General features: G+C 42.9%; 1 protein-coding gene across 8 annotated transcripts in view; it reads right to left on the bottom strand.

The window, feature by feature from the left end:
* Positions 1 to 14059, bottom strand: part of AP4S1 (adaptor related protein complex 4 subunit sigma 1) — a 44353-nt gene that overhangs the window by 9312 nt on the left and 20982 nt on the right. For 4 of the 8 annotated variants that reach the window (XM_014857412.3, XM_014857403.3, XM_044765450.2 and 1 more), the window contains exons 2-5: positions 9077 to 9286; positions 5739 to 5825; positions 4964 to 5032; positions 349 to 360 (exon numbers count right to left, since the gene is read on the bottom strand). In XM_014857412.3, the coding sequence (XP_014712898.1) occupies positions 349 to 360; positions 4964 to 5032; positions 5739 to 5825; positions 9077 to 9214 (306 nt within the window). In that variant the 5' untranslated portion in view covers positions 9215 to 9286. Of the gene's footprint in view, positions 1 to 278; positions 361 to 4963; positions 5033 to 5738; positions 5826 to 8707; positions 8967 to 9076; positions 9287 to 14059 lie in introns of all 8 variants that reach the window. The other 4 variants (XM_070504204.1, XM_070504205.1, XM_070504207.1 and 1 more) reach the window with 3 other exon arrangements.

Here is a 14059-nt window from a genome sequence, read left to right as displayed (position 1 = left end):
AGGACCAAGTGCTTTCTGGCTGTGTTGTTTAAATTATGAAAAGGTCTATTCCATATGCTTAAAAGAAGCTAAATTAATATATAAGCTATTATTAACTACTACCTAGCATTGCCCTGTCTGAAAAATATCAGAATCTTCATAAGAATTGTCCTTGTGAAGAGGCTGGCGGGGCTGTTCGGCAGAGCACCTGCGCCTCTGGCTGTCTCGTCAGAGTTGTTGCTGATGAGCATTCGGATTCCGGATTCTGTTGAACGGTTTTCCTGCCCCGTGGCACTTACCTGATCAGGACTAGCCTGTGCTTTGCCAAGTACTGTGGAAAACTTGGCTCACAGAGGTGAAAAAGGATACATCTAATTCACTCTGGAAAAGAGAAAAGAGTGCAAGGATGAGAAAGAGACACCGGCACACAGGGAGCCTAGTGGCTTGCCCGCGGGCTGCTTGGGCCGCAGGCCTGGCAGCGGGTGAGAGGGGCTGCTCAGTATGAAGGAGCCTGAGAGCGGGAAGGCCCTGAGTTCGGGATTGCGATTTAAAAACATAATCGGCTGCAGTTTAGAGGAATTTTAGAGGCCAGAACAATTTATCTTAGAAGCTAGAGGGAATAAAGGAACTCAACCATTACAGATGATAGGTAATTTGATATGTGGATACCCTTTGAATAATGTGCTTACCCTTTGAATGCATCAATTTTATTTCTACAAGTTTATTCTAAGGAAATAATTAGATGATGACACAACAATGTGTGATAGGATGTGCAGGGTAATGTTGTTTATAGCAGCAAATTATTGAAAACAAGCTAAGTGTCTATCAAGTGGGGACTAGTTAAATAAATTATAGCAGATCCACAAATGATGATGTAGGGGCCGGCTCCATGGCCTAGTGGTTAAGTTCAGTGTGCTCTGCTTCAGCACCCTGGGTTCGGTTGCCAGGTGCAGACCTATACCACTCATGGGCAGCCATGCTGTGGCGGCAACCCACATACAAAATAGAGGAAGACTGGCACAGATGGTAGCTCAGGGACAATCTTCCTCAAGCAAAAAGAGGAGCATTGGCAGCAGATGTTCACTCAGGGCCAATCTTCCTCACCCCCCCCAAAAAAAAAAAGAAAAAAAAGATGATGCAGATATACAAGTACTGACCATTGTTAAATAAGAAAGCAAGCTATAAAATGGCATATACAGTATTATCCCATGTATACATGTATACATAAAGAGAAATGTAGATATAGACAGATGTGTAAAGCCTAGCGGAAATGTACCTAACAGTATGTATCAATAAGTGATGGGCTTACTGATACTCTTCTCCCCTTTCTTTTTGCTTATATGTATTTTTAATTTTTTTCAATGAATATAGATATTTATGTCATGAAGAAGTCCCAGAAGGACAAAGTAAACAGAGTTCAATGACACTTGAGAGGACCTGAGGTTTGTCAAGGGTAGCACCCACAGCCCTGGTCCCACTTCCTCAACAGTGAGGCCCCCTCTCTTGTGGAGCTGCCTGTGCTGAAGCTCACTGGGCTGGCTTTTTGTCTTGAAACGTGATGCCAAGATGCTTCTTTCAGCCCAGACAGCATGAGGCTGATCTCCAAATTTAAGATTTTAAAACTCTAAGATGAAAAATAGCCCCAGAAAGAATGTTTAAAACTCACAAACCTAAAAATAAATCTCAGATGACAAGGCATTCTCCACCAGCGGGACAAAGTCTATTTTCTTTCCCATAGTACTCTTTTCCCTCCTCTTTCTCTGCTTTTTGCTACTGCCATCTGACACCAGGCCATCCCTGAGTACTGTCCAAGTCCTGTGTAATCACTTGGTTTAAATTAAATTCTAATCTTTACTTCTGTGGTTATGTGGTCACTGACGCTCTCCCTAGAATGACAGCTAGAATTCAGCAACCTGCTATTTATTCTCAGTTACCGAATATAATAATAACAATTTTAGAAACTTTAGCAATGATAGTACTTATACCCACTCTTTATTCTTCCAGGTTTAAAACATTGCTATTTTGGGAAATTCTATTCTTCTTGATAGGTGTTGCCTTAAAGTGGCTAATCACGGCCAGCTCTGAATCCCAGACCCTGACTTGCAACCAGCCTGTCTGAAGAGAGTGTCATCAGGAGAGAAACAAGAGACAGAGCTATGCTATCCACTATGGCGACCACCAGCCTCCTGTGGTGATTTAAAGTTAAATTAGTTAAAGCGAAATAAAATTAAAATTTCAGCTCCTCATTTACACTAATCACATTTCAAGTGTTCAAGAGCCACATGTGGCCAGTGGCTCCCATATTGGCCGGCACAGGTACAGCACATTTCTATCACTGCAGAAAGTTCCACTGGACAGTGCTGGTCTGTGGTGCTCTCCCCAAGCAATCAATACAAAGACAGATTTCAAAGCCAGCATCAATGCCCCCGTCCCCGCAAGGCCAGTCTCTGGAAGAGCTGCCCTCTTGCCCTCGTTCGGCTTCGGACGGTCCAATCCCTTCTAGCTAGATGCACTACCATGTCACAGGCCACAGGGCAGCTTCCCAGCTCCAACTCCTGAATCAGGAAACGGCTGACAGCAGGCCTCCTGCAGAAAGGCAGCGCTCCTGGAACGTCAGCACGCAGCACATCACCTGGAAGGCTTGTTCAAACAGATGGGTGGGCCTCCACCCAGAGTTTCTGATTCAGTGCTCCGGAGCGGGCCCAGAATTTGTATTTCTAACGAGTTCCCAGGTGGTGCTGATGCTGCTGGTCCAGGAGCCACACTTGGAGAACCGCTGCACGACGGCAACGAAGACAGGCCGGCCGATCATTCCGTGAAGGAGTGTGCCAAACTTGACTTCTGGCATTACGACTTAGGCTGAAGATGGAGCTTCTTAACACGAGTTTCGCCCTCAGCAGGCTTCAGGTCACTCAACATTACTAAAGAGGCAGCAGATGCCACTCACTGCCTCAGGAGGAAGCAGCTGGGAAAGAGTTCCTTCCTAATCCTTTTATTTAAAAGCAAAATGAAACAAACAAAGCAACTTTGACAAATCAGCTTGTGCCACTACTACTTCTCAAGAAGGCTCTGGAAGGCCTGAGGTAGCAAAGGAAAACATCTTCACTGATTCTTTCTTAAAAGACTGTTGGATTTCAAACTAACTACAAAGCTAACCTCATCGAGACAGTGTGGTACTGGCAGAAGGAGAAACACATAGATCATTAGAAGAGAACTGAAAGTCCAGACAGAGACCCTTACGTTTATGGTCAATTGATTTTTGACAGGGGTGCCAAGACAACTCAATGCGGGGAAAGAACAGTCTTTTCAACAAATGGTTTGGGGACAAGTGGATAGCCACGTGCAAAACAGTAAAAGTTACACCCCTACTTCACATGATGTACTAAAATTACTCAAAATGGATCACAGACCTAAATGTAGGAGCTAAAATGATAAAACTCTAAGAAGAAAACATAAGAGTAAATCTTCACGACCATAGGTTAGGCAAAGCCTTTTTAGACATGACACCAAGGACACAAGGAACAAAAGAAAAAACAAATTAACTGAACTTCATCAAAATTAAAAACTATTGTGCTCCAAAGCACATCATCAAGAAAGTGCAAAGAAAATGACTGAATAGGAGAAAATACTTTCAAATCATATTCAATAAGAGATTTGTATTCAGAATATATAAAGAACTCATAACTCAACAATAGAAAGACAAGTAACGCAACTGAAAAATGGGCAAAGGATTTGAACAGACATTTCTCCAAAGAAGATATATAGATGGCCAAAAACATGAAAAGATGCTCAACTTTGTTATTCACCAGTGAAACATAAATAAAACCCACAATTGACTGGCCCGTATACCACTTCATACCCACTAGGATGGCTACAATCCAAAAGGTAGATAATGAGTTTTGGTGAGGACATGGAGAAACTGGAAGCTCATACACTGCTGATGGGAATTTAAATCAAGCAGTCACTTTGGAAAAGAGTTTGGCAGTTCATCAAAATGTTAAACATGGAGTTACCACATCACCTAGCAATTTTGCTCCTAGGTAGACACCCAAGAGAAGTGAAACCATGATTCCACACAAAAACGTGTATGTGAATGTTCACAGCAGCGTTATTCATAATAGCCAAAAAGTATAAATGACCCAAATGTCCATCAACTGATGAATGGAAACAAAATGTGGTACATCCATAAAGTAGAATATTATTCGGCTATAAAAAGGAATGAAGTTCTGACACATGCTACACCATGGATGGATCTTGAAAACATTATGCTAAGTGAAAAGAGCCGGTCAGAAAAGACCACCATGGTATAATTCTCTTTAGATACAATGTCTGGAACAGGCAAACTTACAGAGACAGAAAGTAGATCAGCGGTTACCGAGGGCCCAGAGCAGGTTGAGGGGGATAACTGGGAGGGAAGTGCTCATGGGCACGGTGTTTCTTTTTAGGGTGATGAAATATTCTAAAACTGATTGTGGTGATGGTTGCATAACTCATTGTAAATACTAAAAACCATACACTTTAAATGAGTGAATTGTATGGTATGTAAATTATATTTCAATAGAGCTGTTTTTTTTAAAAAAAGGACTGTTGGAAAGGAACTCATGTATTTCTTAGGGGAGTTGGTTCTGACCCTCAAAGCAAGGGTATGGAGGGAAATGGTTCTTAAACTAAAAAGGGTCCTGGTATCTTAGGAGGGGAAGCAGCAGAAAGAAGAAAAGAGAGAGCAAGTTAGACAGCAAAATCTTTTAATGGAGAGACGTAAGAGTTTCTTAGTCTTGTAGAACTGGTTCTTTATAAAGATCTAAGGCACACAAAGGTTTGTAACACTTTGGATGAGCCAGAAGGAAAGGTAAAGAAACTTTGGCAACATTTGAATTTTAACTTTTACATATTAAAGCTCTATATTAACAGATGTTCTTGATATAGACCCATTTCTGGGTAACTGGGCTGAGGTCGAAAACCATTTTTTACTCATTAGACTTACCACTCGGCTGAAGTACTCGTCTAAAACTTCCACAAAGTTATGGATGAATTCATAAATTGCCATCTCATTCTGAAACGAAAAAAGAAGATGCCATTGGTTTTCGCAGGGCCCGTGTGTAAATCAGACACGCAGCTGCCCAGGCAGCAACCAGGTTTTATAGCACGTGGCTTGGAAAACAGATAATGTGAGCCAAGTAGCTTCCCAGTGACAAATATTCAGAATTGTTCTATGACTCACTTGTTTAAAAGAAGTTATCAATAGGGGAAATGTAGAAAACCTTAAGCTCTAAGATATTTTTAAAAGTCCATGATGAATCTAGCTAGACTGAAATCAGATTAAGTCCAGCTCTACTCCCTGACTTCATCACCCACTGGCTGAAGCCATTTTCCAGGTCCCTCATGCCACCACTTTTCCACCTGGCTTCTGAGACGTCAGCCTACGTTTAATGCCCCAACTGACTGGCCTCGACTCGTCTAAGCCGCCCCACTGTGCCACACACAACAAGGACAGGACGCTGGCACAGCTTGGAGTTGAGGAAGGCATTCTGTGGCTTTGCGCTTCCCCACAAGCTGCTCATCTAACCCAAGAAAAATCCTAGGTATTTCTCCTCCACACAGCTTCCCCCAGCCTCGTTAGAAACCAAGATCCTTCAAAAGAGTCGAGATAGTTCTTAGGGAGGCAGGCAGGGAAGGAAGTGTCATTGTAAGGAGGGATAAAAATCAGACTGTCATTCCTAGTTTTCTGGCATTTTCCACAGGCCCTTCTATGATCTTACCTCAGTGTCGTTAACTCCAACCACTATGAAGAGAGCCGCATACTGCCGATATATCAGCTTAAAATCCTTATATTCGATGAAAGAGCACTAGACAAAACACAGTTAGATATTAATTCCTGTGCTACAGGGATTTCTTCAAAACAGCATGCATAGTTTCGAGGCTCTGACTTGAATATGTCAATACATTCCCAGAAATATACGACATTAAAATGTCACACAGTCTTTGTGGGCCTTCTCCTCACACTACTCAGGGGACTGCTTGGCAGCATCTCTAATGGGACGTGGAGGAGCGGTCTTGGACAAAAGTCTGAGTGTTCACATGGGTGCCCACCTGTGCTCCTTCCCTTCCTTTGTTTGGCTCTGAGTGGAACTCAGCAGGCAAAGCTGCTGAATAATCACCACTTTTTTTGATTCTTTTTTTTTTTGAAGAAGATAAGCTCTGAGCTAACATCTGTCACCAATCCCCCTCTTTTTGCTGAGGAAGACTGGCCCTGAGCTAACATCTGCCACCAATCCTCCTCTTTTTGCTGAAGAAGACTGGCCTGAGCTCACATCTGTGCCTATCTGCCTCTACTTTATATGTGGGATGCCTACCACAGCATGGCTTGACAAGTGGTGTGTATGTCCACACCCAGGATCCAAGCTGGCAAACCCCAGGCTGCCAAAGCGGAACATGCAAACTTAACCACTGCGCAACTGGGCCAGCCCCAATAATCAGCATTTTAACCTGCCTCCAACATGAAAATAAGCCAACATGATAAAGAAGATTTTCTTCTTTTCATCTCCCTTAAGCTCTTTTGGAAGTAATTAGAGATTCAGTTTTGTACTATTTAAAACTCATTGAAGAGGGCGGGCCTGGTGGCACAGCAGTTAAGTGCACATGCTCTGCTTTGGCGGCCCAGAGTTCGCCGGTTCAGATCCCAGGTGTGGACATGGCACTGCTTGGCAAGGCATGCTGTGGTAGATGTCCCACATACAAAGTAGAGGAAGATGGGCACAGATGTTAGCTCAGGGCCAGTCTTTCTCAGCAAAAAAGAGGAGGATTGGTGGCAGACATTAGCTCAGGGCTAATCTTTCTCAAAAAAAAAAAGTCATTGAAGAGCCAAATTCATGTAGCATCCACACATGCAAAAAAATCTTGACTTCTTTTTCCTAGACCCATGAAAAGAATCAATGTAGACTCTTTTATAAATTATTTAAAGACGGCTTTTGTGTGGCCCATGCTAGACAAAATCTCCCATTGTAAACATTGCTTCCTATGAATTAATAACCGGCTTTCCACTGACTATGGACAGAACAACTCCCTGCCCGTTGATCTCTCTCCTGAAGCCACTGTACAAGGGTAATGGGGAGGCTCTGGGGGGGATAGCAGTTGGACTGAAGGCACGGTGCTGCCTCCCTTCGGACCTCGGGGGTGCTTGACCAAACGTGACTGCGCGTGAACTGTTCGTCCTGGGGCACGTTGCCCTCGGCTGCCCAGATGCACCCGGGAACGAAGCTGCAAGTTTTGATTATGGGATTTCTTCCATGGGAAAGCCATCTGACACTCTAGAAAGTGGAGGGATTTGGGGCTTTCATTTAAAATTAGGATAAAGGTAATAAGGAGAGGCCCATTCTGCAGCTTCTGGCCCACTGGAGAGCCAGTGTGATTTCTGCTCAGTCAGATCTTTCAAGGAAACACACCTAATTGAAAGAACTGAGGGACGTTTTTCAAAGCCTCTCAGGAGTTTCTGACATGAAGGAAAAAAGGAAGGTATCATAGCCCCTTTGTGGATGAAATAAAAACTCAGCTGAGATCATGCTACTCTGGTGCCTGATTATGCCCAAAGCCCACTGGGTTCTCTTTAAAAATCGAAACTAATTTAGAATGCTTCAAAGATATCTAACGGTATATTCATTCCACAGCATGTATTTCAAAGAGTGACCCCCTCTGTGAAAACAGTGCTTGAAATGGTGGAGCGCCCGCCTTCGGCAGAAAGGGTTAAACAGGAACGCTTCTGGAGTTTGTTTACCCTACTTAAAGTACGTGGCTATTAACACAGCCCCTTAATAGCTTCTGTTTCCTTTTGACAACTACATGAAGCAGTGTGTGCCAAGGCAGGCCCAAGTGGTAATTCAAAGAGGACTCGGAGATGTTGCGACTGGAAAATCAATTTAGACGCCAAGGGAAACACAGCTCCAACGTGTAACTTCTGAGCACTGATATAGCTTAATATTTTAAGACTTAGCTGTGGTTCCCACAGGCAGCCTTTTTACATCTGCAGTGAAATGGAGGACTGGCAAAATTAATGGGTGATTTAAACAAGTTTTCTGATTTTACTTCAGTTTTTGTTTTTTAGGAAGATTAGCCCTGAGCTAACATCTGCTGCCAATCCTCCTCTTTTGTTTTTTGCTGAGGAAGACTGGCCCTGAGCTAACATCTGTGCCCATCTTCCTCTACTTTATATGTGGGACGTCTACCACAGCATGGCTTGTCAAGAGGTGTCATGTCCACACCTGGGATCCAAAATGGAGAACCCCGGGCCACCAAAGTGGTATATGTGCACTTAACCGCTGTGCCACTGGACTGGCCCCGATTTTGCCTCAGTTTTTTAGTGATTTCCAATGGATTCAAAGTTTAAGACCGGATTAAGTAATTCTCTAATTAAAGTTCTTCGTAAAAATAGACTCAGTTTTAAAAATTCCCATTCCCATTTATTTTAATGATTTAATTTAACCTCAATTTTGGCAGAACGGATAGATGTGTTGCTTCATAGGAATTTTTAACTTCCATTTCACCCATCTACATAATAAAATAAGACAAGTTCAAATCAAGTTTGTTTTGTTTTTAAATCACTAGTTCCAGTATTACATGGGTGGTAAATTTACAAAAATGATAAGCAGAAAAAAACTGCACTCCACATGAGAATCATATTATCCTCCGGCACAAAATGGGCCTCAGGTGTTCACCTCTATATAGGTCATCTGACCTTCATCTTGTGGCTTAAAGAAAGCCACCTGCTCCAGGCGCTCCTGAGAGTTCCAAGGGGTGAATTCATACGAACGGAGAAAGAAGATATGTCTCTTAGCAGGAGCAAGTTTGAGCTGCCGCTTCCACAGTGCATTGAGACGGATAAGCTGACCTGAATATGAACCGAAGACATCTCCTGGTTTTTATTTTCCTTAAGGGGATGTAAAAGGAGCGTGCTTCAGTCTTCATTGCACTTCATTTGTTCTTCTCCCTAAGAGCTGTTGAAAGAATGCAGTTCAAAGAAAACGACCGCCCTAGAGATTCAGTAAGAACAGATCTGCCACTGCTGAGCTGAAGGCAGAGATAACAGAGAGAGTCGGAAACTTACTTGTTCACTGGATCGAGACAGACAGCTCTTTATGACTTCTGTTTCCAGAAGCGTACGCTTATTAATCTCCACATGTTCATAGTACTTAGAAAGTCGGGTCTGCCCTTGCTTATTCACCATAAGGAAAAATTTTATCATTTTTTTTTTCCTGGCCAGTATTTTTCCAAATAGAGTTCAAAAGTTATGGCAAGGGATGGCTGCAACTGGGACCTGAAGGATGGAAGCAAAAGGCAAAATCAAATTCTCAAAGAGTCATATTAAATGTGTTCTACAGATAAACCAGAAATAAACAAAATATCTTCTGATAACATTGGTCTCCGCTCCTATGAACTAAATGAGGTTCTAATAAATAACTAAACATAAATTTTCATTTGTTATCTTCCAAAACATTTTTGAGTATCCACAGTACTTCTACTCATATTCATTCAATTGAGTCATCAATCTTTTTTCTTTTTTTGAGGAAGACTGGCCCTGAGCTAACATCCGTGCCCATCTTCCTCTACTTTATCTGTGGGATGCCTACCACAGCATGCCTTGCCAAGCAGTGCCATGTCCGCACCCAGGATCCAAAGCGGCGAACCCTGGGCCACCGAAGCGGAACGTATGAACTTAACCCTTGCACCACTGGGCCAGCCCCTGAGTCATCAGTCTTGTTGGGTGCCAACTATGTGTCAAGCCCCAGGAGGAAAATATGGAGATGAAGAAGTAATGATTTCTGATCTTCACACCCGACAAAGGTACTAGATAGTAAGCAAGTAACAGTAGTACACGGTGATGAGTTATAACTGGGACGGGTTTATGTCTGTGATGCACAGGAGGAGGGACGAGGAACACAGCAGGAGAGTGGGGGACGGCTTCCTGGAGAAGGGGCTCTTAAGCAAGATCTTTTTTTTTTTTTAAGATTTTATTTTTTTCCTTTTTCTCCCCAAAGCCCCCCAGTACATAGTTTTATATTCTTAGTTGTGGATCCTTCTAGTTGTGGCATGTGGGACGCTGCCTCAGCGTGGTTTGATGAGCAGTACCATGTCCGCGCCCAGGATTCGAACTGACGAAACACTGGGCCGCTTGCAGCGGAGAGCGCGAACTTAATCACTCGGCCACGGGGCCAGCCCCTTAAGCAAGATCTTGAAGAGCGATCCAGAGGGAGGGACTCTGAGGCGGAGAAAACAGGGGTAGGAAAGCTCTGAACGTTTGTTCATTGCCGTTGCAGTTCCAGGGGCAGGAAGCATGGTCGCAGGAAACGGAGCCGCTCGCATCAGATCAAATTGGCTTTGGAAGTCATGCTAAGGAACATGAACTTTATTTTCTGGACAGTGGAGACAAGATCTAGAGTGAAGAGTTTCTTTCTTTGGTATTGGAAGCAGTAGTAGTAACACCAACCATGGTCGAAGTCTTCTAACAAGGCCCTGTAACAAGTCCTATAAGGTCCTGTACCAAGCAACTTACACAGACTATTTAACTCTTTCAATTCTCTGAGGCAGGTACTGCTGTTGTTCCCATTTTAAGGCAAGCAAGTTGAACTTTAGGGATGTTAAGACATCGAAAGTCCTTGGATTACTTTGTGTCAGAGGTGAAATGCAGCTCAGAGGCCAAGTACATGCACGGATCCATGACATCCCCTGACTCATCCTCATAATTCAGGGGTTCATGATTCTGGTTTTATTTCTAACTCAGTTGTATTGAATCTCATGTTTGTTTCTCTTACACTTAATATACATTTTTGAAATAATCAACGCAAAACAGCACAATATATTCCAATGGCTAGTCCTTTCATCACGAGTATCAGAGCTGCCTCATTAGTTCATCTGACAATACCATATTCATATTTTGTAATATCTGTGAAAATCAGTGCAAAAGACCAAGGTTAACAATTGTTCTTGGGCCTGGCCCAGTGGCGTAGTGGTTAAGTTTGCGTGCTTTGGTGGCCCGGGGTTCACAGTTTCAGATCCTGGGCACCGACCTACATACCTCTTGTCAGGCCGTGCAGTGGCAGCATCCCACATACAAAATAGAGGAAGATCGGCACAGATGTTAGCTCAGGGCCAATCTTCCTCACCGAAACAAAAAGGAAAAGAACAGTTCTGAAATGAACTTTTAAAATTTGGAATAATTTTACAGAAAAATAGTAACAGATTATAGGATAATACTTGGACTAAGTTTTATACTATATATATATTTTTTAAAGATTTTATTTTTTCCTTTTTCTCCCCAAAGCCCGCCAGTACATAGTTGTATATTCTTCATTGTGGGTCCTTCTAGTTGTGGCATGCGGGACGCTGCCTCAGCATGGCTTGATGAGCAGTGCCATGTCCGCGCCCAGGATTTGAACCAACGAAACACCGGGCCGCCTGCAGCAGAGCGCGCGAACTTAACCACTCGGCCACGGGGCCAGCCCCTATACTATATTTTTTGCCCTCTCGGCTCATCTCTTATTTCCTAAACTCTATCAGACAGGTGGTTATCGCACAGCAATTTCAAACATTAAGAACTGGAAAGAGTCAGGCTCAGTCTGGCAAGGCCTGGAGCCGCTGCATTCCTTCAGTGTGCAGAAAAAGATGTGAGCTAGACCAGCTCAGCCCGGGATATGACAGCTGCGCCACGGCAGAGGCCTGCGGTCACTCGCTCCCTTTTCCAGGAAGGTAGGCTCACTACTGTAGGTGGGATTGCAACACACTGTGTGTTGTTTAATGACTTGGTATTAAGTGCTGCTTTTATTCTCCTTAGAAATTCTTGCCAGTAAATTACAGCAGGTGACTAGTAAATTAAAGTTACCATCCTTTCTTTTATTCCCTTTCAGCAAAGTTATTTTAAAACCATCTTTATGAAAGCTAGAAATTACAATCCTATACCCTGAATTCCACTGCCAGGTTAAAAAACATATGCATTGTCTCAAAGGTACCCACGGCCAAACCTTTGCCTTTAAATGCCCTGGTTGCCTTAAGTGGTAAAATGAGATGTAAAATGACTCCATTGAGATGTTACACCAAAGGATCGAGTTGGTCCCCACCTCAGAAGCACAGCATTCCTTCGCACTGACTTCAAGAGCAAGGATGACAAAGACGTGCTGAACTGATACTCTTAGGACGTAAGTCTTGAAAATAGCAACTGAAGGCATCTAAACACTTGAATACATCATCTTTTTTTTGCACATTCATAAACAACCACACAATTTATAACTGTAGGATTACATAGTGGTAGTAAAGTGGACAAGCAAAACTGTAAATTATTTCTATTATAAAATATACAATGCCAAAATACACAAAGCAGAGACTCAGAGACAAGCACGTGTTTGAGAACTGAAGATGAATGCTCTCAGCACCTGTCCTTGGTACCAATCATCAGGGAGGAGGGTGAGCAATAATTAGCAAACTGAGGTAGCGCTGTGAGAAGGAACATGCTTAGACAAGCACTGGGAGCGGTCAGGGAGCAGGTACGAACTTCCTCTTTATAAACTCTTTGCATTAACAACACGCAAGGCTAGGGAAAATGTTTTGATTGCCAGGAAGTAAGGAGATTCCACACCCAAGAGCTTGTGTGAACGTGCGTGGAAAGTCAAGGGAGAATAAAGAAAGGGAACTTCACTGGGGAAAGCATTACACAGCGCTAGGATGCCTCACGGTCGAGACCAGAGAGGTTGGTAGATTCACAGAATACAAACAGATCAGTGTCTCAGGTGATATGAACTTAATGCCTAGAGAAAAGAGAGATTGGAAGGACTGAAGCATATACGTACTGAATTGGGCACAGTGTTCCTATTTCTAATGGCGTATTTCTAGGAGAACAGGAAAAGTCTTCAGAGATCGCCACATCCAAAGATGACAAATAGATTGCAACTTGGGTGTCAACTGTGACTAACTTTACTAGTGGCTTTCAGCGCTGTGTTGGGAAGGATTCTGGAGTTGTTTTCAGGTTTGGAACAAAAGGACACCATGACTGATTAGTAATTAGTCAGTCATGGGTTAGGAAGCAGAGTGTGGCAACATATGCACTTTGCGTCTGTCATCCCTCATGTACACTCCCTTCATCTTGCAGATGGGAAGACTGATAATCTGAGGGCTAGAGTGAAGCCCTGAATTCTGGTCTCCTGACTCATAATATAATGCTGTTTTTATCACATTGCCTCTTTGCCTCACTCAGTGTGCTATTGTCATTAAACGTTCATTTAAGCTTAATAAGCATCAACTTTAGGCAGCTTTAGGAATCATCAAGTCAATATTCTCTTTTCTAAAGCTGCTGCACAATTAATTTGGAAAATACCGAACAATTCATTGCATGAAACAGTAGAGTATGAAGTTTCTAGAATTGAAAGCAGAAATAAAAATGAAAGCCAGTGATGGCTAACATCCTTTCTAGCTCTAAATGCTTTCTATGTACCCTAGAATCATAACACTGTAATACACACACACACTCTCTCTAAGGTAATATCAGAAAAAAACATTTTTGCCCCACAAAAGTGATTGAAATAAAATTCCCCAAGTTAGAAAGCAAACTTCCACCAAGAAAACGTATAGTACTTACAGTATAATAGTCAAAAGCGTGAACGGAGCTTGACTGTTTGGCTGTACTATTTACTAACTTTATGATCCTGGGCAAGTTACTTAACCTTTCTGCACTCAGTCTGAGGGAGAATGGGAGTAATAATAGTATTACCTGCTGGTTGTGAGGAACAGAGGAGCGAGCAGGTCTAACATTCTCAGAACCGTCCCTGGCGTTGGCACGTGGTGAGGGCTCTGTTAAATGTTGCCCAAGGTCATCATGACAATATGTCACCTTTTCCTCAGCGGAGCCTTTCCTGCCTATCCCAACGCCCCCATTCTCACCACAAAAAGCTGGTTATCCTTTCTTTGAACCCATCACTTTACCTTACAAAATCTGTCACCCTATATAATCACTATTTGATCACATGCAGAGCTCCCCTACAAGACCAATGATTTTATTTTTTTATTGTGATGGTAAGAGAGATATTTTACACTGTGACCCAGG

This window comes from Equus asinus, chromosome 2, assembly GCF_041296235.1.
Source record: "Equus asinus isolate D_3611 breed Donkey chromosome 2, EquAss-T2T_v2, whole genome shotgun sequence".
NCBI classification, from domain to species: domain Eukaryota; kingdom Metazoa; phylum Chordata; class Mammalia; order Perissodactyla; family Equidae; genus Equus; species Equus asinus.
The sequence above is the reverse complement of the archived record's forward strand: the minus strand, read 5'-3'. Positions and strand labels throughout refer to the sequence as shown.